At 41.6% G+C, this 25,171-nt stretch overlaps 1 protein-coding gene across 1 annotated transcript in view; it reads left to right on the top strand.

The window, feature by feature from the left end:
- The window catches only part of SAMD12 (sterile alpha motif domain containing 12), a 375,863-nt gene extending 364,336 nt beyond the window's left edge, over window positions 1-11,527 (top strand). Inside the window, exon 5 of the mRNA XM_045508474.2 lies at window positions 11,275-11,527. Coding sequence (XP_045364430.1) covers window positions 11,275-11,279 — 5 coding nt within the window. The 3' untranslated portion in view covers window positions 11,280-11,527. The remainder of the gene's footprint in view (window positions 1-11,274) is intronic.
- Window positions 11,528-25,171: the final 13,644 nt, after the last annotated feature.

The raw sequence follows: 25,171 nt of genomic DNA, 5'->3' as shown, positions 1-25,171 counted from the left end.
TTCTTTCTATTTTTTTGAGGGGGGAGATAATTAGGTTTATTTATTTATTTTTATTAATTTATTTACTTAATGGAGGTCCGTGGAAGATTGAACCCAGGACCTTGTGCATGCTAAGCACCCACTCTACCAATTGAGCTATACCCTCCCCCACTTTTGACTATTATGAATAACGCTGTTATAAACATTCATCTACAAGTTTTTGCGTGGATATGCATTCTTGTTTCTCTTGGGTATATACCAAGGACTGACATTGCTGGGTCATATAGTAACTATATGTTTAATTTTTTGAGGACCTGCCAGACTGTTTTCCAAAGTGGCTGAACCATTTTACATCCCCATCAGCAGTGTATGAGAGTTGCAACCTCTCCATGTCCTCACCAACATTGTGTGAATTTTTTATGATAGTCATCCTAGTGGGTATGAAGCAGTAATGCATTGTGGTTCTGATTTGCATTTCCATAATGGTTAATCACGTTGAGCATCTTCACACGTGCTTGTTGGTCTCATGCATATCTTATCAGGAGCAATGTCTCCTTGCATCCTTAGGCCATTTTTAATTTGGTAATTGGTCTTCTCATTGAGCTGTGAGTTATTTATGTATCTTGGTTGACAAGTCCCTTGTCAGATATATGATTCCAAATATTTTCTCTCTTTCTGCCTGTTGCCTTTTCACTTTCTTGATAGTATCATTTGCAGCACAAAAGTTTTCGGTTTTGGTATACAGTCTAATTGCTCTTTTTTTTTTTTTTTTTTTTTTTGTCACTTGCACTTCATTGTTGAGCTGGAAATACTCACTCTTCCTTCTGTGTGTTTTTCACACTACTACCATACTCTCAACTTCTAACACCAGATGTGTGGGGTTTTTTTTTCCCTCTGCACCAATTTTCCAACACCAGCTGAGTGTCCTACAAGTCAACTCAATTCTGACATTATCTACCTGGAGACAGTGTCAGATTCCACAAGCAAGGCCTCTCCCCCCACTGCAGATGTCTGTCTCAAGTCTAGGTGGTCACCTATGCTTCTGCTCAACTGGCTGTAATTGGAGGTTCCCACAATCCCCTCCTTATGTTCAATTAATTTGCTACAGAAGCTCACAGAACTCAGAAAAAACTCACTTACTTATATTTGCTGATTTATTATTAAAGGATATGATCAAAGAGATGGATGAATAGCCAGATGAGGAAATACATAGGGCGAGGTCTGGGAGAGCCCTGAGCAAGGGAGCTTCTGTCCCCATAGAGCTGGCATGGGTGACCCTCCCTGCATACAGAGGTGTTCACCAACCGGGAAGCTCTCTAAACCCCGTGCTTTGGGGATTTTTGTCAAGGTTTCATCACGTAGGCATGATTGATCATTAGTTCAGTTCTCAGCCCCATCTCCTCTTCCTGGAAGGTAGGGGTGGGGCTGAAAGTTCCAAGCTTGTAATCATGGCTTCGTCTTTTGGAGACCACTTTCCGCCCAGAAATCCACCAAGCATTGTCTCATTAGAACAAAAGATACTCCTACCACCCAGGAAATTCCAAGGGGTTTAGGAGCTGTGTTCTGACGTCAGAATCACCGCCAAAGATCAGACATTAGAACTAAAGATGCTGCTAGTGCTCTTATCACCTGGGAGATGACAAGAGTTTTAGAAGCTCTGTGCCAGAAACAGGAGGCAGAAACCAATATATATTTTTTTCAATTATTTCATAGCTGTCCTGTCCAAGAAACTGTTGCCTAACCTGAGGTCATGAAGACTTACTCCTATGTTATCTTCAAAGACTTTAATAGTTTTACCACTTACTTTTAGGTCCATGATCCATTCTGAGTCATTTTTGTGTGTGATGTGAAGGTAGGAGTCGAACGACATTGTCTTGCATGTGGATATTTGGTTGCCTCAAAACCATCTGTTAAAAAGTCTGCTTTCTCCCATTGAATTGTCTCAGCATCCTTGTCGAAATCAATTAACCAGAAATGTAAGGGTTGGGTTTAGTTTTACATTAGTATGCCTTACATACTTCTCCAAAAGTTACAGCTAATTAAATTGATTGGTTTTATTGTTTGGGAAATACCTGATGTATTCCTAAAAAAAAAAGAGAATTTGCCAAGTATACATCGACTCATAAAATATGGTATCTTAAAGATGACTTTAAGCCCCCTCCACGTTTTATAAGGGATATCAGTTTTCAAATCAAAATATTAAATTAATGCATCTGCAATAGTGGGATCTATGAGGCCCGGAACTGCGCTAAGCCCTCTCAGTATGGAGGGCATTTAATTTCCCCAAGAGGATTATGAGCTCAGTGTATGTTTGTTTCTCCAGATGAGGAAACTGAGGCTTGGAGGACTTTATGTAAATTGTCTCACACAGCTAGTAAGTCCCTTGCACATTTCCAAATCTCAGATGAACTGAGCCCCCTCTGTAAAACAGGTATAAACTGCAGATATTGCCTATTAGCAGACATAAAAGCCTCAATGTTTCCTCAGGGTCTGATGACCCAAAGCAGCCCATTACAGACCTGAAATTTCCTTGACGGCCCCATGTTTCATTTTAAATTCATGCAAAATATTTCATCTCCATGATATATGCATTTGTTTTAGCTAGAAAATATATGTGTTTAGTTAAAATGAAGGTGGTTCCTAAAGGTGATGCACAGAAGTAGGGAATTCCTTTTTTGTCTTCCTCATCCTTTTTAAATTACAATTAAGCCTTTTCAGGAACTGTACATATTTCCTCTTCTAAAGCCACCCAGAACCATCCTTAAGGTCTCCCTGAAAGAGCCTGAGGGGAGTCACAGGATTCCGCTGATAACGTCGCTGTGTCTGACTGATGGACTCCACGTGTTCCTGAAGCTTGGCTATAAAACAATTTCCTTTAGGCAAATCTTATTTTCATACTGACTTACATTCTAGGAGCGAAGATATATTCCCACAGGAACAAAGAAATGTAGCTCCAACATGTAATTTTGAAACAATTGCATCTGTAGGAAGGGTTTTCAAAATTAGGTATTTAAAAAGAAAGTGCATCATTTTTGATAAAACAATAATAAAGCCAAACCAAGTCAATATCACGCTAAAACTTTAAATACTGTGCCAGGATCTGCATTTCCTTGTTGGGTAGCTTACTGGAAAGGAAATTTGTCTGCTGTGTACTCTGGGCTTTGTAATCAGTCTATTAGTGGTTTTAAAAGAAAAAAAGGTGGTAAAATGCTTAACATCTTTGAATGTGTCAGTTGAGGTCAATTATTCTCTTAGGTAATCCGCGATTAGACCCATTGTTGGTTTTGCTTAATATTCTTTGTATTTTTTCAATAGTGGAAATGGGTTTATTCTGCATATGTCATCATAATCCTAATTTTTACTTCTAGGACTTGATATTCACAATTGACGTGTAGTTTTCTGACTTAGCAGTCAGAAAAGGAAAGGAAAGACCTGCCAGTCAGCTGATCTTGAATTTTAATAATATCTGAAGGTCTTTCTTAAACCTATTAATTAATCTTGAGGGAGTAGCAAAAGGGACAAGTTGTCAGAGCAGGATCCTGCCCTACCCGGGATGTCCCAGGCAAACTGAGGAGGCAGGCAAGCCAGATGTCTATTTGCAAGAGGACCGTGAGGTATCTCAGGAAGCACATGTCCTGAGATAAAAGGATCACAGTGTAACGAAGAGAATCCAGTAAGAAAGCTTTGGTTCCAGCAAAAGATTGACAGCACTCTCAAATTGAATAGTTGAAGAGCTTTTAATAAAGATTCTATCTATATACAAAGGCGTGACCAGAATTTATATACAACAAGATCTGGTACAATGTCTTAGGGCGAGACTGTGTGGTCCCTGGAATATAGAAAGAGAGGGCACAGGCTGCAGAAGGAGGGTGTGGAGGAAGAAATACCCTGACCTCATGTTCCTCATTGGCCCAACCCAACCAAACCCCAAAGGGCAAGGCAGCCCATTGTGCCCACTTGGGTGTCAATGTCCTCCAGCCAAAGACTTCCAGGAACACGGTGGCAGTTGATCAGTTGAGTTTATTGTTCATTACAGTGGACAAGAATGTACACACTAGAAAAGCTTGGGCAGTCTTAGTAAGGAGATGTCACAAAGGATTTATTCCTAGGATTTCGGGTTGGTGGTACGTAATTTGAGGAAGGGGTAAAGAAGGGAGAGGCTTTGCTCTAGGTTGGATGCTGCAGGGAAGTGAGGCAAAAGCCTCTTCCCAGTTATAGCTACAGCCTCCCCCCATTGCTTCCTCATTCCAGATGAGAGTTATTCAGATATTCAGCCATAGTGTTGCCCCGCTTCCTGACAGCATCCCCCTCCTCTAGCTAAAATGGTTAGCTGTGTTTGTGGCTTGGATAGTGTTCAGCTTTTTGTCTATGCCGACGTAAGGGGAGAGTGGTTTTGCTGTCTTGATCCACGTAGGTCAGAGGCTGGCCCATCTGATGCTGAGGTTGTGTGTCAGATACCAAGCTCTGTCTCTCCACATACACCCTGCTGTGCATGCGAGGAGGCTGATCTGTGGGCAAGAGATGAGCAGTTCCTACTCCCCAGGACCTGGCCTGATACAATCAGGCCTTGGGATTCTCCTGTTGAACATAAATATTTCACAAGCCTCAACATCAGGCAAGACCACAGAAGATGCAAAATCTGAGTCCAATGTGATGTTTGTCATCAGGCCTCATCTCTGAGCCCAGCTCCCCAAGGGGAGGAGTAAGAAGTGATGCAACTGTTTATTCCTTGAAAAGAAAAGCCACTTACAAAGCACTAGCGCTCCAGATGCCCTGCCTTGGGCTGCCTCCTAACAGAACATGACATGAAGGGTAGACACTAAGGGTAGACATGAAGGGTCCTGAAGGTCGCTGGACACTGCACCTTGGGCATCTCGGAGGCCGGGTTAACTCTGGGAAGGTGTCTGGCAAGGTAATGGGGAAAAACTGCATCCCAGCACCTAATGGGAAGTGATGCTCAGTGAAGCAGAAGAGGCCATTTGTCCATGAACACAGAAGGGATACCCTCTGGGGGACCCCCAGAAACACATAAGGGTCTCTGCAGAAAGCTGAGATCTTGAATTATGTAGAAAGAAGAAAGGACCAGAGTAATTTGGGCTTACCGTTATGGTAGCTTTGTTAATCTCCATGGTCTGCTGAGGCTTAGAGGAACTTAGTATACATATTTAAAACACCAAATCAACTAATTCTATATGCATTTAATTAAAACGAGCTCAGTTTGGCAATGATGCACAATGCACTTTTAACAGCTTTGTGCATCATTCCCAACCTGTAAATGTAGATAATCATGCTTACTTATTTATAAGGTTCTTTGAGGTTTGGGGATGAAGGGCTCTTTAAAAGTACAAAGCATTAATTTTTTGTGACGGAGCACTATACGAGAAACGAGCATGAAGCGATATAAAAATTTTTGTGTTCTTTCTTGCTTTCGGTTTTCGGTTGCTTTCTTCACAGAGACACAAAAGCCAGTCTCCAACAGGAGATCTGGGGTTTGAGATAACAGAACTAATCAAGTACTATAAGTATAAAATCCTGGATAGGCTGGAATCGGCTACTCCTTTGGAAGATGTGAGAAGTAAATTGATAGACAAGGTATTTTGTACAAATGAACTCATTTCAGTAAGTTGCACTGATAATCCTAAGAGTATGTAAATGCACCTCTATTTATAGACGCATTATATCCGTTTTTGACCAGGACGAGCCAGTGGAGCAATAGCAATAGTCAATCATTACAAGTAACTGGACCGCAAGAGAAAAATGTGCCAGTTGCTAGGTGATGACTTTCAATCTATCATTTTAAGCAATAAATACAAGATGAAGTTATGAGGAGAGAAGCTATTCATAGCTAAAACTCTGGCTAAAATGGCTATTATTTATTGCACGGAACTGAAATCGGATGAAGTTGAGAAACCCAGTGTACCAACTCAGAAGCCCAGATGCTACACCAGCGGACATCTTTCAAGGACAAACCCAAAGGTAAATAGAGAGCAAGGATTTAGGAGGAGGAGGATGGAGACGATGAAGGTTAAAAATAAGCTGGACTCGACTGTGTCCCTTACTGTTTCAAACCATAAAAGGCACAAGGAAAAAATATTGATTCATTATTCAGAACTTTCGCATTTCTGATAAAAAAAGGAAATTCTAGCAAATCCTATCAACTAGTTAACATGTGGCAATAATGTATTTCGCTCAATGGTGTATGCAAACGCTATGTGAGACCCTGTGTTCCTGCCCTATGAGAACATGGAAATTCATTTGGGAAGGTAGGTAATGCAAATGAAATCATCAGAGAGTCACAAAAGGCATTAAAAACCATTAGTTAGAACCAATGCCTGGCCTAAAACAAGCCCTCAGTCAATGCCAGGTTAACCATAACAAAGTGTGCGGTGTGGTGGGCGCTGCAAGGGGCACCTGCTGCTGGTCCTATACGGTGGGAACCTCAGCTGTCTAAGACAAGGCTGAGAACCCCGTGGCGCAAGAAAAAGCCTGCCCTCGTTCCCCGCTTTCTTTAGCCAGCCCGATAACCTAGAGCAGTGGGGCTCATACTCCAGCGTGCGTTAGCGTCACCTGGAGAACTTGGTAGACAGATCACAGGTCACGGGGGCCCACCCACAGAGTTTCTGAGCCAGTAGTTCTGAGTAAGATAATTTGTATCTCTAAGGTGTCCCCAGGTGATAGTGATGCTGCTGATTTGGGGAGCACATGTTGAGAACTGCCGGTCTCAAAGATTGTAAGGACATTTAAAAGCATGAAAGGGGATACTAATAACAGCTAGAATTCACTGTGTGCCCACAGTGTCACTATGCCTCCCATCCTCCCATAGGTGACAGGGCGACAGATAGACAGACAGATAGATGGACAGATGGACAATAGAAAGTCTATTTTTCACATATGCACAAACACAAAAATAGGCATCATTTATTTCTATTTTATAAATAAAGACCTAGAAGTAGGCTCAGAGAAATTAAAACACTTGCCCGTAGCATGTAAGAGGAGGAACCCGCCCCGATTCTATTCTGCATCTCTGCAAGGTACCAGTCACCTACCAACAGCAAACAATACCAGCTTCATGGTGTTGAAAGTGCTTAAAAATCCACCAAAACCAGAAAGAAGAACAAAAAAAAAAAGGCACAGAAGCCTGGGGTCTTTAAGACAAGATGACATAGCCTGGCGCTCTGCAGGTTGCAGAGAATGGACTGGCTTTGAGCTGCACGGTTTTATTGCTTGGGGTGACCCTTGGCAGTGATGAGGGTGGCTGGGCTTTCCCTGACAGCTCTAACTTGGTTATGGCTGAAGCAGAAACTGGCTGGCGTGACCTTCAACATCCAGAGAAAGGACCAGAGGAGATGCTTTACAATTACATCTTCTCTTTGAAGGGCTCAATTTCCCCTGTTGACCGTGACCCCAAGGATAATTGTAAGTGGAAGCTGAGGGGTAAGAGCTATAGAAAGCGTCTTGTCTCCCTCCTCCGCCTCCTCTTTCCATGGAGAGGAGCCTTTTTTTCCTGAGCCAAGTGGCCATGTCACACTGGAAGGGGAAACCTTTTCCCCTCAGCATATCTACCCAGGCTCTTGCTCCCTACTTTGAGATGACTGAAGCCCCACAGGTTTTGTTCCAACCAGGTATTCCAGTTTGACTCACCAAGGCATCAGTGTTTCTTCAAAGCTCTTGAGGTGGTTCTAATGTGTCGCCACGTATGAGAAACACTGTGTGGGATCTTGTTGGCTTACATCTACAATCTCTCCTCCTGCTACTTTCTCCCCTCTAAAAGCATGCTCACGTTATCCAAACTCTAGGAGAAAATACTTTCATTGACCCTGGATCTCCACAAACTACTTGCCATCTATATTCTTAAAAAATAATAAAGGTTATGTATGCCTGTCTATTTAAGACCACTGTATCTAACCCCACAAAAGCAGGCTTTGGTCTCTAAAAATCCTATCAAAGCAGGGTTCTCTGCTTTTGTTCTTTGTTTGTTTTTTTCAATTCAGATACTAATAATCTATGACCTTTTTCTCAGTTCTCCTCCTCCTCAACTTTAATGATGATGATGCAGTTGATGCTAGTGACTAATCTTTGAGCCCCTTTCAAGACTTGAATTTGTGACTTCAATTAATACTGCATTTCCTACCTTACCAATCTTTGCCTCCATGTCACTTTAAGTCTTTCCTCATCCTCTACCCTGTATTGTAGGAATTCCTCCAAGTTTCATGCACTTCCATTTCACCTTAGTAATCTCACCCATTTGCAGGAATCCAATAATCACTTTATTATAAAGTAGGTAATGGGGTCTCAACATCCTTATCTGCAGCCCGTGACCCTCAGAAAGTCTAGACCGGATTCTACCTGTATATCCCCAACAGATCTCAAAGTCAGCGTGTCCCAAAAAGAACTTATCATCGTCTTCTACCAGTGTCTCTTCCCCTCTCGCTTCTCTTAGATGGACTCACCATCTTCATCAGCCACTCAGAGTTGAAACCTTGACATTATCTTGGAGTCATCTTTGTTTTCTTCCTTTTCTTTCCTGCCCTCAAGAGCACATTCTCTGTAATTGTGCCAATAGCTTTATTGAGATACAACTGACATACAATAAACTCTTTAATTTGATCAATTTTGACTATATCCATGAAACACGCAAGATAGTGAACATAACCATAACCCTGAGAGACTGCCTCAGGCTCTCCTTCCCAGCTGGGATGTCCTCCCCATCCCAGTCAACCACCAACTGCTTCCTGTTACCAAAGGTTATTTGGCACATTTTAGAATGATACTGATCTTTTCCTGTGATTATTTGCTATTGTGCTCTTTTGTGAAGCAAAATGTTTTCTTTTGCTAAAATGTTAATTTACTTATTAAACAAATTTATTATTATTATTATTGCTATTATTGTTGTTGTTATTGTTATTATTACTACTACATTTGAGGGCTCTTTGTATGTATCCTGGATATGAGCTCTTTGCCAGATATATGATCTGCAAATATTTTCTCCCTGCCCATGACTTATCTTTTGATTCTCATCATGGTGCTTTTGAACAGAAGCTCATAATTCTGATGGAGTCCAATTTATTTTTTTTCTTTTATAGATCACACTTGTGGTGTTGTGTCTAATACATTTTTTCTTAATTCAAGATGATGAAGATTTTCTTCTATGTTTCCTTCCCAACGTTTTATAGTTACAGGCTTCACATTTAGGTCTCTGGTGTATCTTCAGTCAATTCTTGTATGTAGCTTGGGGTATAGATCAAAATTCCTTTTTTTCTCTTTTCACGTGGATAGCACAATGTCCTACACCATTTCTTGGAAACTCTAATGAAACTCTCTCTGCTCTGTTGAACTCAATCAACCATGTATCTGTGAGTCACTCTACCCTCTACTTTTGTACCATTGATCAGTTTGTCTACGAGGGTGTCAATATAACATTGATTACTGTATCTTCATAATAAGCCTGGAGACCAAGAAGTGTAAGGTTTGTTCTTCATTTTGAAAGAACTGGCTATTCTAGGTCTGTTGCATTTTCATACAAATTTTGTGGATTTTGACTGGGATTGCACTGTATCTGTAGATCACCTTGGAGAAAACAGGTGTATTAGAATAACAAGCCTTCAGATCCATGGGCAGACTATGTCTCTCCATTTATCAAGTCTGCTTAAATTAACCACAGCGATGTTTTGTAGTTTTCCATATACAAGTGGTATTCATCTTTTGTTAGATTAATCCCTGAATATCCTGAGTTTTACCTTGTATGGATTCTGTGTACTTTTATATTCCTATAAATATCTGTGAGCTTTGTTCTGGAATACAGTTAAGTTACTTGGAAATTAGAAATGGTTTGATTCTTTGGGGTCTTGCTATAAAGCTTTGTTAGGCAGAACCAGAGCAGTACTTAGTCCAGGATTAATTTTTCTCCAGTAGTGAAGTAAAACCCTTCCGAGCACTCTGCCTTATGCCTTGTGAATTACGACGTTTTCTGTTCTTGCTGGAGCGAGCTTGCAGTCTTCCTGGCCCTGTGTAAGGTCTTAAGGGCTGTTCCCTCTAATCCTCTTGGATGACTCTTTTCTTGGCCTTGAGTGGTTTCCTTACATGCAGCCCCTGCTCATTATTCAGCTGAATGTGAGAGAGACATCCTCTACAGCACCCCCGCCCCCGAGTCCTGTCTTCTTTTGTATTCTCCCCTGCAGATGCCAGGGGCTTGGGAGCTTGACCTCCCTACACCCCCATTTTTGTCTCAACACAGGAAGGCCACTGGGGTCCACCAGAGTTCTTTTTCCTTTCCTGCTCCAAGGCCTGGAAACTTTCTCCAAGAAATAACGGGGGGTAATCATAGGACTCACCTCATTTGTTTCCCATCTTTCTGAGAGCACTGTCCTTCATTGTCTGATGTCCACTGTCTTGAAAGACTGTTTCATGTGTTTGTCCATTTTTTCAGTTATTTTAGGTGGGAAGACGAATCTATTCCCTATTATTCTATCTTGGCTGTAAGTGGAAGCCCTCCGAACCCCCATGATTGTATTCTGCCATTTCTCGTCCGTTCCATGCTTTCTATTCCACTGAGCTCATTGCACAAACAACATTGTAAAAACAACAATGAAATAGCTTTAATTTATGAAACCTTCACTGTATGCCAGGGCCTGTGGCACACACTTGATAAACAGAATGTCTAGCAACCATGGCTATAAGTTGGACTTATTTATTTATAAAATATTTCAAACATTTAGAACAGTTGAAAGTCATATAAATGTTCTCAAAATCTAGAATTGATAATGCTCATCTTGTGCTGTATTTGTTTTGGCAAAAGCTAAAATTCTCTTTATGTCTTTCTCCCCAGACCTGTTCCCAACCTTCTCTCCCTGAAGGTAACCTTATTCTGGAGTTGGTATTTTTCAGGTCCATGGGTTTGTACTTTCAAGGTGGACTTACTATCTCCCTTTTACTAATAAAGAATCTGAGGCTTAGAGAGATTAAGTAACATGTATGGGATCACTAAGACTGGAGGCCAAGACTCTCGGCCCAAAGCCACGTGCTTCACTACAAGAATACATCCATCTTCCCGAAGCCCTATTCAAATCACATCATTTGCCAATTTTGATTGCTCTCCCTGAATTAAATATAAGTTCCTCATCTCGACTTTATAGTCCTGACAAAGCGTGACTTCAGGGCACTCCTATTCTGTGAAACCTCTTCCAATCATACAGAACCACGCTTTGTTCCAGTATTACAGGGAATTTTCTTCCTGCTGTGTCATTGCCCGTATTTTTTTCCTCCATCTGAAATGTCCTCTTCTCCCTCTTTCTGTAGATTAAAAACCAGGTTGATCTCGCCCAGACAAAACACATCATGGATTCATTCACTGATTCATGCCAGACATTGGTGCCTGCAAAGAGGAGATGACCGGTGGCTGCGTGAGTCTCTGCTCCTTCCCTCCACCTGGGTATTCTGCCCCTCTCCTCAGAACCCTAGAGCAAAGCATTTTTCATCTCTTACCCCAGCATTTTGTCTACATGATCTCCCTCTTCTAAATGTAATTTCATCTCTGCTTTACCGTGAATGCCTAGCACAGTGCTTGTATACAAAAGGGGTTTCCAACTACAAGCTTATTAAACTGAATTATCCACTCAAAACCTGGATATCTTGGAAAATGTAGGAATTGATAAATATAGGAGTATTTGTTTTTAATTTACTTTCAGCTACTTGAAAAATACGGGGGGCAAGAGTTTCCTTTTCTAGTTCATACCTAGAGCCCCTTCAAAACGTCCAGTGCTCTGGCCCACGCGGAGTCTTGCTATCCAGCGTTCCTCCAACAAACCCCTGAAACACAAAAGGACATCTCACATCTGTCCTCCTACCCACAGAAAATGGCATTAACATCTTAAAGTATGTTGTCTGAAAGACATTTGGGTCTAAGCAAGTGATATTAGGCCAAATTTTCACACTGATCCAGTTTGATGTTATCTTACCCCATAAATGTGTTGTTTGGGGGTGGTGTGACTGATTGTATGTTATTATTATTGCCACGTAAAGTACCACTACCATGAAAGGAATTGCTGTTCGTGGGTCTTTTTATGTTTCCTGAGCTGCAGAGCAGCCCTACTTGAGCTAGAATGATGGATACAGTGGATTCATCGGCTAATTCCATGTGAGTTTAGTCCCATTTTATAGCTCCCCCTACCTTCAACTAACACAGGATAGTGACTTTGAGATTATTCATTGCATCAGGCAGAAGAAAAATCATGTATTAATGCTACATATTGTGAAAAAAAAATGTATGCTCTAAGGCATGAAAAGTATTGGTGCTGGATAGAAAGGCTTGAATTTACTTCTACAATTTGTGGCAGATAATTGCACCCAGCTAGGTGGATTAACTAAAGAATGAGAAGAGAAAAAAAAAAATCTAAAACCCAGAATAAAAATTCCAGGCTGCTTCACCTTATTCAACACTGTGGGCATGGACACCTGATTTGGACATGTACACCTGATTTGGACATGTACCATTGCCTTTTAATTATTCATCCTCCCAGAAGCTGGACAGACTAGAAATGTGCTAAGGTGTGTTGTGGGAAATAATGAATTCTCTGCCATACGCACGCTCCCCACCCTCTGCTCCATTCACTAGCTGTAGCTACAGCAACTCCCTGAGGCTCTGGTCCAAGGAGGAGCCTAGCATCACCCTTCTGGAAGCACATCCATCTTCAGCCCAGACCAAGCTGTGTCAGTGGGCATCCTTCTGGTACCAGTGCAATTCAGATCAGTGGGCATCTGCTGAGTAAGTACCTATGGTGTGCCAGACACAGCACTGGGTTCTATAGTGGACGCAAGGTGATGTCTGGTCTTGCAGCTTTCATGACTAAGTAGAACTGTAAGGAACCTTAAGATACTGTGTTAGAAACTATCATTATATGTGGCTCACCCAAAAAGGAAACACGTTGTTCAGCCATCCCATTCTGTAATGATGTGTCTGGCCTGTGTGCTCTGACCATTAGGTTCTTATTTTAATTTAGAGTTGGGTCCATTCTAACATTGGTAAAATTAAACAGTTTTCTGACCAGGACTTAATAAAAAACAACAAAAAGGATTAAATAGCCAGGTTGGACCCACCACAAAACAGTTTAGATGTAATATACTAAATAGATAGTAATACATATATGCATATTGATTATACATGCGTACTCAGTATTAAAGTTTAATAACTAAGCCATAACTAATACGCAGAGCTAACTAAAATTTAATCATAATGTGAGCAGTCTTGCTAACAGTGTTGCCCAAGGGGATGGCGCCATCTTGGTGGGGTCTAGTTCTTCTCGGCTTATGTCCTGGTTCTGTATCTGCCTGCTCAGTCCTTTTGGTGTCCAAGACTGGTCCCATGCTAGGCCATTTGCTTAGTGTTTTATTCCAAGGCTGACACACTGTTACAGAGAGTTATCATTCTCTTTTTCTGTCATTGCTCTCAAGGGTCAAGCTTTAGTTCTTCACTGAAGTTCTTCACTTTATTTCGTTATATTTCACTACACTCCAAGCTATTGTTGTTCCTAATTTGCTGTTGCACAAATGTGTGCAGTGCTGGACTGTAGGCTACTCACTATTCTCCAGGGAACACAGAAAAGAGAATGATGAATTCTAAAACGACAACGATGTTTGATGATAATGGCTAGAAATTTTTGTCTGGCAGAGGATGTATGGAAGGGTATTCCAAACATAGGGACTAGCAGAGACAAATACAATAATTTGTTGATGTGAGTGGCATGTTTAAAGAATGTGTGGCCCCCAGTGTGACTGGAGTCCAGGTGGGTTGAGATGAGATGAAGCTGGAGAGGAAGCAAGATTTTGGAGGTCCCTGAACGCCATGATAGAGATTATGGAGTTTGTCCTTTTAAAAAAAAAAACTTATCTTTTGGCTTTTGCTAAAGCAGGTCTTGACATGATCTAGTTTGTTTTTTTCCGAAGGAAATGGACTGCAATGTAGCAGGTGGACCAAGGAGGTGAAGGACAGTGGCAGGCGGATGAACTAGGGTCATGGCAGTTACCCAAGTGAGAGACAATGAATATCTCAATGAGGAAGGTAACAGAGAGAGTGGGAGAGTATGTCATTTCAGTTGTAGATTCAAGGGACTTAAATTGTATGAAGGGACGAAGAAAAAAGAAGAAGTCAGGGTGAAGTGCAGATTTCTGAATTGGATGACTGGGTACATTGTGATACCATTAATTCAGATTAAAATATAGGAGGTAGGCTTCCGCTTTGAAGGGATTTGGAGGATGGGGAAAGGTAGAGATGACACTCTAGCCTGGAGTAATCCTTGGCTCATGGCCTGGCCTCTGGTCCTCCCCCTTCTAAAACAGGGTCAAGGGGCAAGGTCATTTCTATGGCCAATATGAGGAATGAAGCTTAGTTCAGCCAATGCAAGGAAGAACACACCTGAGTATGTCCCACTCTGGTAACAACTGGCACCTAAATGCCAAGTCTTCCAGATCTAAGCCACCTGTATAAATTGACCTGTCCTCTCTCTGCAGGAGGTAGCTAGAATTATAGTCCCCAATCCTTTCCTCCTTTCTATATCCACAGCCTTTGTCCTGTATCTTTGCAGTGCCTCCCGCAAAAGACCGAGTGTACTTTCCTTTGTCTTGCCTTCGAGTTTGACCAGTGAGATGTTAGTAAAGTGATGCAAGCCAGGGCCTGAAAGGCGCCTGTGCAGTGGGGATTGCTTGCTCTCTCTTTTGTACTTCACCCACCACCATCAGGAGTGCGTTCCCCTGGGTCGCTGTTTCCCCTTCACTCAGGCTCTACCACGAACATTTACGAAGCAGAGCCAATCCAGCAGCCACAGCTTGAAGCCGAGATGCCCAAACTCACCTGAAAAAAAAATAATTATTTTATGCCACTGAGTTTCGGTGTTTTTTGTTATGGAGTGGAAACTAACTGATACATCCAGTAAATGAAAAACACAGTTATGGGTGGTGATCCTCTCAGCTGCTCTTCAGCCAGCTGAGTGTTGAGAAAGGCGGGCATAGCCTCCAGCTTCTCAAATGCTGATCTGAACAGCAGCTGGTGCAGCGACAGCTGAGGTCAGACAGATCTAGGCACATTAATGATGGGACCCTTCTTGGATTTTCAGACACCACTCAACAAACGTCCACTTCTGCTCACGGTTGGCACTGTGTTTATGTTTCACAGACCCTTGGGAACAGAAATTTCACTACCAGGTGTGGACTTTTGCGAACTTTAATTACTCCTGAATCAAGAAATTCTTCCTATTTTGAATCTCAATTTCACATTCCATCCTAACTCTTCAATTATTTATGCGGCGGGCTTGGGGAGTTCATTTTGTTTCCTGCACACATAGCCTATCTGGTCAGATACCAACTTTAAATCCTTGAAGACAAGTATTAAGTAGACCTTTGGCCTTTCTTTCCCTGGGTAAACAAACCAAACTCATTTAACCTTTCCTCAGAGGTTCAATTTGCCAATTATGTGACTGTCTCTCTGCTCTCTTTTGTACCCTTTTCTACTTTGTTACATCTCTTCTAGGTTGTAAAGACCAAAATTGGAATAGTCTTTACATCTGAACTGGTGCTACATGTAATCCCTTTATTCTTGGGTCTTTGGAAAGGGGCCAGGTCAGACACCTCAAGACTGGATTAGCTTCCATTGCATGCTATAGAGGGTCTGCTCTCCTGGGATTTCCCAGCCTCCCCTGGGACTACACATCTTGAATCTTTGGCATTGATTTTTGATACCTCAAAGTCTTAATCTGTATTTAGTCCTTGCCATGATTGTCAATGGCTATTCTTCATTTATTTTTGTAGTCCTTCTGCTGACACTGTGATCTGTGTAATCTAGATTTGAGATTTCAGAAGTTAAAGAAAAGACAGCCACATTAGGTAATTAGAATGAACACACACCATTCTTGTAATACCAATCAAAGATTGTATTATACCTAGTTACTAAGTATAAGTATTATACTAAGATAGTTAAATACTACTAGAAGGTTATAGCCTGTCCAAAGGAATGCTGCAAACTGGCATAATTTCTCACTTTTGTAAAAGGTCTCCCTTCCAAAAAAAATGAAGTGAGGAAAACTAACAATAGTCATAGGAGCTAATGTTTGCTGAGTACTAACAATGCTTTAGGCACTGTACTGTTTTCCTGTCTTAGGTTAGGCGCCCCACAAGAAGACTCATAGATAAGGAATTCACGTGAATGATTTATTAAGTTGCATTCCCAAGACAAACCAGGAAGGGAGTGGAGAAAGTAGAACGGGAAAAGGAAGAAGCAAGAGTATAATTTCAGGTGTGCAGTTTGCCTCTGGAGGAGCAAAACCACTTCCAGTTGAGAATTACTGGGATAAGTCATCAAGACAGTGTGTATTGGTGGCAAAATGGACACACAGGTCAGTGGTTCAGAATCGAGAGTCCAGAAATAGACCCATATGTGTATGGTCAATTGATTTGCACCAAAGGGGGAAAGGCAATTCCATTCAGAGTGATAGTCTTTTTAACAAATGACACCAGAACAATTGGCTGTCAATATGCAAAAAAAAAAAAAAAAAAAAAGTAAGTGAAAAATGAACTTCAGTCCACATCTCACATTATATACAAAAATAAATTAACTTAAAATAGATCAGGGGCCTAAATGTAAAACTTAAAACTATGAGACTTCTAAAAGAAAACATAAGAAAAAAAGATCTTTGGAACCATGGTTTGACAGAGATTTCTTACATATCACAAAAAGTACAACCCATAGAAGAAAAAAGTGTTATATTATACTTCATCAAAATTAAGAACTTCTGCCCCTTGAAAGACTCTGCTAACGAAGGGAAAATCAAGCCACAAACTGAGAGAAAATATGTGCAAATCACATATCTGATAAAGGACTTTTATCCATAAGATACACCAAACAGTCAAAATTCACTTATAAGGAAACAAACAACCCAATAAAAATTAGCAAAAATTTTGAAGCTATGTAGATGGCAAATACTTGTGTTACAATGTTCAGTATCATTAGTCTTTCGGTAAATGCAAATAAAACCACAAGGAGCTATCATTTCCCATCTACCAGGAAGGCTATAACAAAAGTACACACAATTACAAGTGTGGGTGAGGAGGCGGAGAAACTGGAATCCTCTTTAACTGACAAGGGGAATGTAAAATGGAACACCCACTTCAAAAACTAGTTTGTGCTTTCTTGAAAATTTAAACATGTATTTACCATACTACCCAGCAATTTCATGCTGAGATATCTACTCAGAAAACAAAACAAAACAAAGAAAAGAGAGAAAACATATGTCTACACAAAAAAACATTGCACACAAATGTTCATAGCAGCATTATTCATAATTGCCAAAGAGTGAAAACAATCTAAGTGTCCACCTATGGGTGAGTGAATAAATGAAATGTGTTATAACCATATAATGGGATACTATTCAGGGCATAAAAGTAAGAAATTCTGGTTCATGATACAACATGGATAAACCTCAAAAATATTATGCTAATTAAAAGAAGCCAGATGCAATGGTCATGTATTATATGATTCCATCTATATGAAACGTCAAAAAGAAGGCAAATCTATAGAAAAGGAAAGTATATTAGATTTGACAATGACTGGGGGTAGGAACGGGGATTAACTGCAAATGGGCATGAGAATTTTTATTTTTGGTGAGGGGTTGAAGGGAATGATAGAAATATTCTAAAACTGAGTTTTGGTAATGATCGCACAACTCTGAAGATCTTCCAAAAATTATTAAATTGCACACTTAAAAGTGAAGCTGTTTTTTCAAAAGAAGATCATATTGCATGTATAATTCTGCATTCCACTTTTTTCACTAAAACCACACCGTAAATATTTGTTCATGCCATTAAAGACAATTTGAAAACATCTTTCTAATAACTATTTTACTATTTGTTTACATACGCATACCCAAGATTGATTAACTAGTTTCCTGTAGATTGTTTATCAGTTTTTAAAATAATGTTTTGTTTAACCTCTTTGTGGACATTAACTGTGTGACCTCAGACATGTTAACCTCCCTGAGCTCTACTTTTCCGATAGGAAAATGGGCATAATGAACAGTTCCTGCTTCTTAGGACAATATGGCTGTTCTGAGCATTATATAAAATCAAGTGTGAAACACTTAGCATGGTAATGAAAAAACCTTCTAGATGTCAGCCATCATCATCAGCAAACATTAAAAAACTTTAAATTTATTTAAATTTAATTATTCTGATTATTCCTCAGAATAGAATCATAGCAGTAAAATCTCAGGGTTTTGTTTTTTTTTTTTTTTAAACTGTTTACATTAGAAATAGGCAAGACACATTCTTGGCTCTTCTCCGTTCCCCTTTCTGACACTGGGAACCCAAAGTGGTTCCTTGGATTCTTGCTCTGATGCTGCAGATAGTTTCATGGGTCTAAACATTTTCTTTTGCCAACCACAGCCCATCAGTCCTGTGATTTCTCCCCCAGTGGCGAATGGACTAGGTGGCCTTGGATAAACATACTGAACAAAAATATGTTTCCGTGGGTGATAATGAATTATATTCTTCCTCATAGGTAACAGAGTTACCTTTTCGTAAGTATCACTGGTACCTAAATCCAGAGATTGGAACTTGGGGTCTTCAAGATTCTCTAGGAAGGTCGATGGGGAAAATTGTTGGTCATTGCGTGTTCAAATCACAGACCACTTGGCAGGTGGTTGTGCTGCCTGAATTCCTCAGGATGGTGTACAAGGACCTTCATTGTTTCCCTGCTATTCACTTCTCCAGCTTCATCTCTTACTACACTCTCCCTCCAACAGGGTACTAAAATCATACTGTAGGTCTTGCCACTCCGGAAACGTGCCATGCGTTCTCTCCCGGAAGGCTTTGTCCATCTCATGTCTCTGCCTTGACCATTCTGGACCTATTCCTACTCCAGTTACTTGGCTGACTCTCACCTATAATCCTGGCATCATCTTAAATACTACATCTTCCTGGAAGTTTTCCTCTCCCCAGGTCCGTGTTTGGTGCACCCTGTCATTACCCTTCCTGGATTTAAATTGCATGTTTATTTGCCCTCTCCCAGATCACATTATGTGACAGCCATGGGGTTGCGTCACTTTGCTCTCCCTTCGAGAAAGAACTTGCTATTTAACTGCAAGGAGTGCAGTTAGCTGACGGCCTCCAGCTGTTAATGCCTTCAAGCTCTGCCCCAGCTTTCAAGCTCAGGCTGTGATCTTTCCCGGCAGCCCCAGCCAATGACAGAGCATAACAGCGGTGCAAGGGCCAACGTGCACCTCCTTTCGTGCGAAATCTCTGAGTTGGCCCCCTTTGTCAGATCTGCATGGTGGTCTGAGGGGCTCTCTGCCTCATCAAACTTCTTCCCTCTTTCCTTTCTCACTTGCCATATCTGCTTTCCGTATGACAGATTCCCCTGCCCAATCCTGCTTCCTCACCCTTTCACTTTCATGGTATTACTCTCCGGTAAACCTCCTGCATTCCTAAATTTGCCACTGCATCTGCTTTCTGGAGAACCTGACGAACCCAGACTATGAGCTTTTTTAAGGTAAGGGCCATATTCTTATTCAAATTGTATCTCCAGCTCCCAGAGCAACTCACAGTAGGGTTTCAATGAATAATTATGGAATGAATGACCGAATCAAGGAATGAATGCACAAGATAGTGCGGTTAACATTGAATGGTGTATTGCCCTTACATAATTCACAGATGCCAGCCAATATTCAAGAACATTCTGACTTCAAGACTCAGATTCATGCATGAAATGCATTGTAGGAACGACATAATTGTGCATTTTGAAGTGGGTATTTTCCAATGGTTGGATATATGCCAAATATATAATTTACCCCTTAAGATAATCCCATGGGCTAATGCAGTTGCATGTGAGTCATAATAGATTTTTGTACTTGAAATGACACAATAGCTATAAAATTATTATTTACTATCAAAATAGCAAATTTTAAATATTACTGCTTATGCCTAGAAATCTCATCTACATGTTGCTTTATAAAATGAAATCCAAAGGCATTAAAAAAATTTCAAAACCTGGTTCCCATTGATTTGGTACCTGTCACACGACCACCTGCATGAAGGACCTAGCTCACCCAGCAGGCTGGGAAGGGCTGTGGGCCCGCACACCATGCACTTCTTTGTATCCAGTCCCTCCCACCCTAACCTAACCCCAGCATCCACAAGGGCTGCTTTGTGCTGGAAAGCAGTGGATTTCAAATACCTGAATTGAAATGCAAGCTTCATCACTTACTAATTTTGACCTTCACTTTCTAAAACTCATCCTTGTTTTCCTCACCTTTAACTCGACCTCATGAGAATTAGTAGTGAGATTTGGTGATTATTTCCTCTCCTCTCCTTTCTCTCTCTCTCTGCTCTCACTCTCACTCTCTCCTTCCCTCCCCCCACCTTCCTTCGTGCCTCCCTATCTTTGTTGCTCACCCCTTCCTCTTCTGATCCACCTTCTACCCCTCCTTGTTTCCTTCCTTCCCTCTGTCCTTTTATTCCCCAAACATTTAGTAAATGTCCATTATCCCAGGGGCTTTGGATGCAGGGATGACTAAAGCAGGCTAGGCGCTGTCCTCCTGGACCCTCACAATGCGGGTGGAGGTTATCAAAAATAACTAATCAAATAATGAATGCGTGCGATAAAGTTAGAAGTCAAGGGATGTGGTGAGCCAAAAAACTGCCCCCTCTCCCAAAGTCATCTGCATCAAATCCCTGGTGTCTATGAATGTAACTTTATTTGGAAAAAAAAAGTGTCTTTGTAGATATAATTAAGCTAAGAAACTCAAAATGAAGAGACTAGTCTGGGTTATCTGGGTGGGCCCCTAAATGGACCCCGCCAACAGTTTGATTGGGATTCCTGGCTTCCAGAACTGTGAGAATGCATTGCTGTTGTTTTAAGCCAACATGTTTATGATAATTTTTTATAGCAGCCGCAGGACAGAAACACAAGAGGACCTATAAACAAGGGGCTGTAATCTAGGCCAGAGGATCCAGGAAATGACTGTGCAGAGACCTCGGTCGTCCCCAGGTTTTCCTGCCTTATGTGTTCCACAGCACTTTAGAATATTGTCTCATCTTCTGGACTCTACACCCTTTCCTCTCTGCGTGGCCCACTCGCCCCTTTACCTTGCCAAGAAAGTTGGAGATTAATTCTTACAGGTTCAATTTGACCCCTCCTTGCTGTAGATCCTCTGAGGTCTACCTTCCACATTTCTAGAAAAACACCACTGTCCTTCCTCAGCCCGGGTCTTGATAATTACAGATAGAAGAAGGTGGCTATGGTGCAATTCACCAGCAGGTGGGCCTCCCTCACACAGGACCCTGTGATGTGGCAGGAAGGGCGCAAGTCAGCATCATAAGTTCCACATTTTAATTCAGCCTCCGATACCCATAGACAGTGTGATCTTTGGTGAGTCATTTAGGTTATTTCTGCTTCTGTTTCCTTATATGTGAAATAAGAGTTTGGCATGCACTTAACCCTCTTGTACTCTTTTGGCTTTAAAAATAGTCCTCATTCCACAGTCAAGTGTTTATTACATTTGTGAACAAAATGTTTATGTAAATTGATTTGGAATCCTGTATAACTAATTCTGTAAATAAGAAGTTCTGCAAAGCACATTATCTAAAAGGAAGAGGATTTGAACTCTTAGGTACCGTGTGTCTGTTGGCTTTGCCCAGCACAGGTAATTTTCAGTGTCGGGTGTACAGGTAATCACAGGTCTTGACTGTGCTCCCAAATCACATAATTCAAGTCAACTTTTGGGAATTCACTTTTTAAAAATGTCATGAGTTTCACGGTGTCATGTTCATAGGAAAGCTTATACAAGTAGTATAAGGTAAGTTATTCAACCAGAAAAGGTTCCCCGTCATACTTCCTTAAAGAGATTGGCAATAAACAGGTGCTGGGCCATGCCTGTGATGGATTGTTCATCCTTCTGTCAAATCTCTGGATCTGTGCTCTAGGCGGACCAAGTTGAAACATGCATCCTCTTCCCTCACTTTCCTCGCTCTCTCTGTCTCTCCCCTAGAAGCTATATGACACAGGATATTAGTCACTTATATACATAATAGATACATTCATCAGGCAGCCCACTTCTTTGCCTGGCCCTGCAGGAATCAGAAATATAGAAGACATCAGTGGTCTGATGTCTTCAACGAATTTACGAAAATATTGGCAAAGATAGCCAAGCATTCATGTCAGCGGTAAGGGCCAATATAGGAGTATTTGAATTTGTTGTAGAAACAGAGATCAGGAAGCAGACACTCTGGTCTGGAATCTGCAAGAGGAAACTTCTAGAGGAATATAAGCAAAGTTGCTGAAATAGACTCTGCATGGAGATAAAAGTTGGATTTGGATGCAAAATTAATGCCGAGATTGATTCTTAAAAGGTTAATGTCATTTCAGGTCATGGCTTATGCATCGTTGGCTAGTCAGAGCCTGCTTCTAACATTTGTTAACTCTGGCAGTGGAAACAAGAGGTTTAAGGACCTGTGAGAGATGCATGGCCTCTGCAGCTGACTTGCAAGAACTTTCCTAATCGGGTGCCAAAGTTTTTATGTGTTTCTAAAACTTCCATATAGTGAGACTCTTTAGTTGGGGGTCCAACATTTACGTGGCTATCAGCTGCTGAGCCTAAAGAGGTATTGTTTCATGGTGTGATGAGCTGGAGTTGTCATCCAAGGACATATACCACTGAGAGTTGCCCCAGGGAGGGGCTATTTTCCAGAAACAGTTATTAAGGATAACCAGGACCATGTTCAGGACCATGACTCGAACTAGCCCTTCTTCATTCTTCTCCTTGGGCTTGGTTCTTTACATCAGAATGTCCAAATCTGGTCTTTATTTTTCTTGCTCGCGTCTTTAATAGTTGTCATGGAGTCAGGTGGCATGGCAAAGATAAAGTATGTATGATGATGTTCTATTTAAGGTCCCTACGGGTCCCATTACTCACTAAATCAGAACTAATGTTCTTGCTCTTTATGTCAAATTTATTCACCAGAGTTCTTTGGACCTCATTCCTGTCTCCTTAACCTACATCTCAGTGCTTGCACTTGTATTTTTGCATCATGGAAAGTTAGACATCAGACTGTGTATTGGGAGGCAGCTTGCTATATAGATGATTGACTTCAAACTGAAGACGTTGGTGTGAGGCCAGATTCTGTCACTAACATGCTATCTGGCCCTCCCTTGCGTACGCTTTATTTTCCATGATGGTAAAATAGCAAGTCGTACCTGCTATCCTCACAGGACTGTGGAGAAGACTCTAACGGGCTCATGCATGTGGCGGCCTTGGTGAAATGTAAGGCACATAAAGACGTAAAGAGTTGCTTTCAGTTTTGAGTCTTCTCTAAGCACATGGCAGTCAAATTGCCCAGGATTTCTGCTCCACTGTACAAAGAACTACTGGAATCCCTTCTTCATAAAACCTGAGTCAGTTAAGTGTTAACAATGTCTCTTGAATTTCACAATCTCTTAGAATTTGCTTCTATGGCTTCTTATCTTTTATGCCAATCTCTAAATTCACTCATGCCCCTGTGACTAACTCTCTGGAGTGCTCGATAAATATCTGTTGAATTAATGTATGAATGACTCAATGTGTATTAGTCAGGATAGTCTAGGATATGCTGCAATAACAGATAAGCCCTGAAACCTCAATGAGTTAGCCCAACAAAACTTTATTTCTCTCTCATATAAAATCTGATGCAGCTCTGTGAGGCAGTGGGAAGCCTCCAGTGACTCAGAGGTTCAGAGCGTTTCTCTGAATTTGTTAATCCAGACACGGTTTCCAACATTGCTGCAGGGAAGAAAAGAAAGATGGAGAAAGCTCAGAGCTTTTCACTGCTCTGGCCTAGGCATGACAGATGTCATTTCCACTCACAGCCTATTGGCCAGAACTAATCATACAGATCAACCAAGCTGCAAAAGAGGCTACAGAAAGCAGGGGGTGCAAATACTAAGGGCCACAATGTTTGCTGAGTGCTAACTTCTCTGCATCACAGTGCCCTCCATCTCAACAAGAGTCTTGCCTATTACATTCCAGATACTGTTCTGGCCACCAGGAAAAGGCCATACATAAGGCAGACAAATTCCCGGCTTTTGGAGGGTATGCTGAGGTTAAGAGTGAGAACTTCTGGCTGCACTCTCATTTTACAGTATCATGTATCATTCTTCCACGTCACATATCGTCTATTCTTCTGCTTCACTTGGGCCATTTTCAAGGATGTCCAGGTTTGTGAAAGAAGAGAACTGGGGCCATTTCTGATAGCTCTGTGCTCCTCCCTAGGGAACTGAGACTTGCTTCTCTTGCTTCAGCTCATGTCTGCTGGTCATGAGGTTCAAAAGCTCCTGTGGTTTCAGCTGGGAGGAGGGAAGGAGGAAGGAGGGCTCGGAGGCAGCTCCTTCCAGCTGGACTTGTTTAGTTTGGCAGAGGCTTTGTAAGCAGCCGTGACTCCAGAGCTGCTGGAAAATGTGCTTATCACCCTCGGGGGCTGAGCAGGAAGGGGAAGGTCCAGCTGATAGAGTCTGAAAGATTGCTAACAGAAAATGGGCTTCAGCCTTTTGGTGGGTAAGCAGGAGGAAGCTAGGGGGTCCACTTTCAGGGAATGAACAAGATGTGATATGATTTGCACTCTCCAAGCCAGGCAGAAAGGAAAACTGTGGTTCGTTTTCATTGGATGAATGGGAGAAATATGCAGTTACTTTTCCTTCTCTGCTAGTTTCATGTGACAGTCATCTTCCTCTGTCACTGGAGTTCCCTTTAAATTAAAGGAAACACTTTTTTATTATCTGCCAAAACCCTGACACCAATCTCTGGACTGACTTCACCCGCCCAATGTGACTTGTTCCTCAGCCACAGACGCATTTCTTCATTTTCTGCACTGCACTTGATGCTTACACTAGATCTGTTAGCATCCATTTCTACAACCTCTACCTCCAGTTTGCCTTCTATCACATGGGCAGAAAGCTAAAAACTGCATTCCCCAGTCTCTCCTTGCTGTTAAATCTAGGTGCAATGTAGGATCTGCCAGTGGGATGTACTCTCGTGCGATTAGAAAGTGGAAGGGAGGGGGACTATCCTCTTCAGGGCTGGCGTTGGCTGACGCACACTCTCATCAAACTGGAGCAGTGACCAGGGAAGCTGGTCTGGGATGAGATGTATGTGAGGCTGCAGAGCAGCTGTGGTGGGGGAAGTCC

This window comes from Camelus bactrianus, chromosome 25 (assembly GCF_048773025.1).
Source record: "Camelus bactrianus isolate YW-2024 breed Bactrian camel chromosome 25, ASM4877302v1, whole genome shotgun sequence".
Classification (NCBI taxonomy): domain Eukaryota; kingdom Metazoa; phylum Chordata; class Mammalia; order Artiodactyla; family Camelidae; genus Camelus; species Camelus bactrianus.
This window is presented reverse-complemented; position numbering and strand designations above follow the sequence as displayed.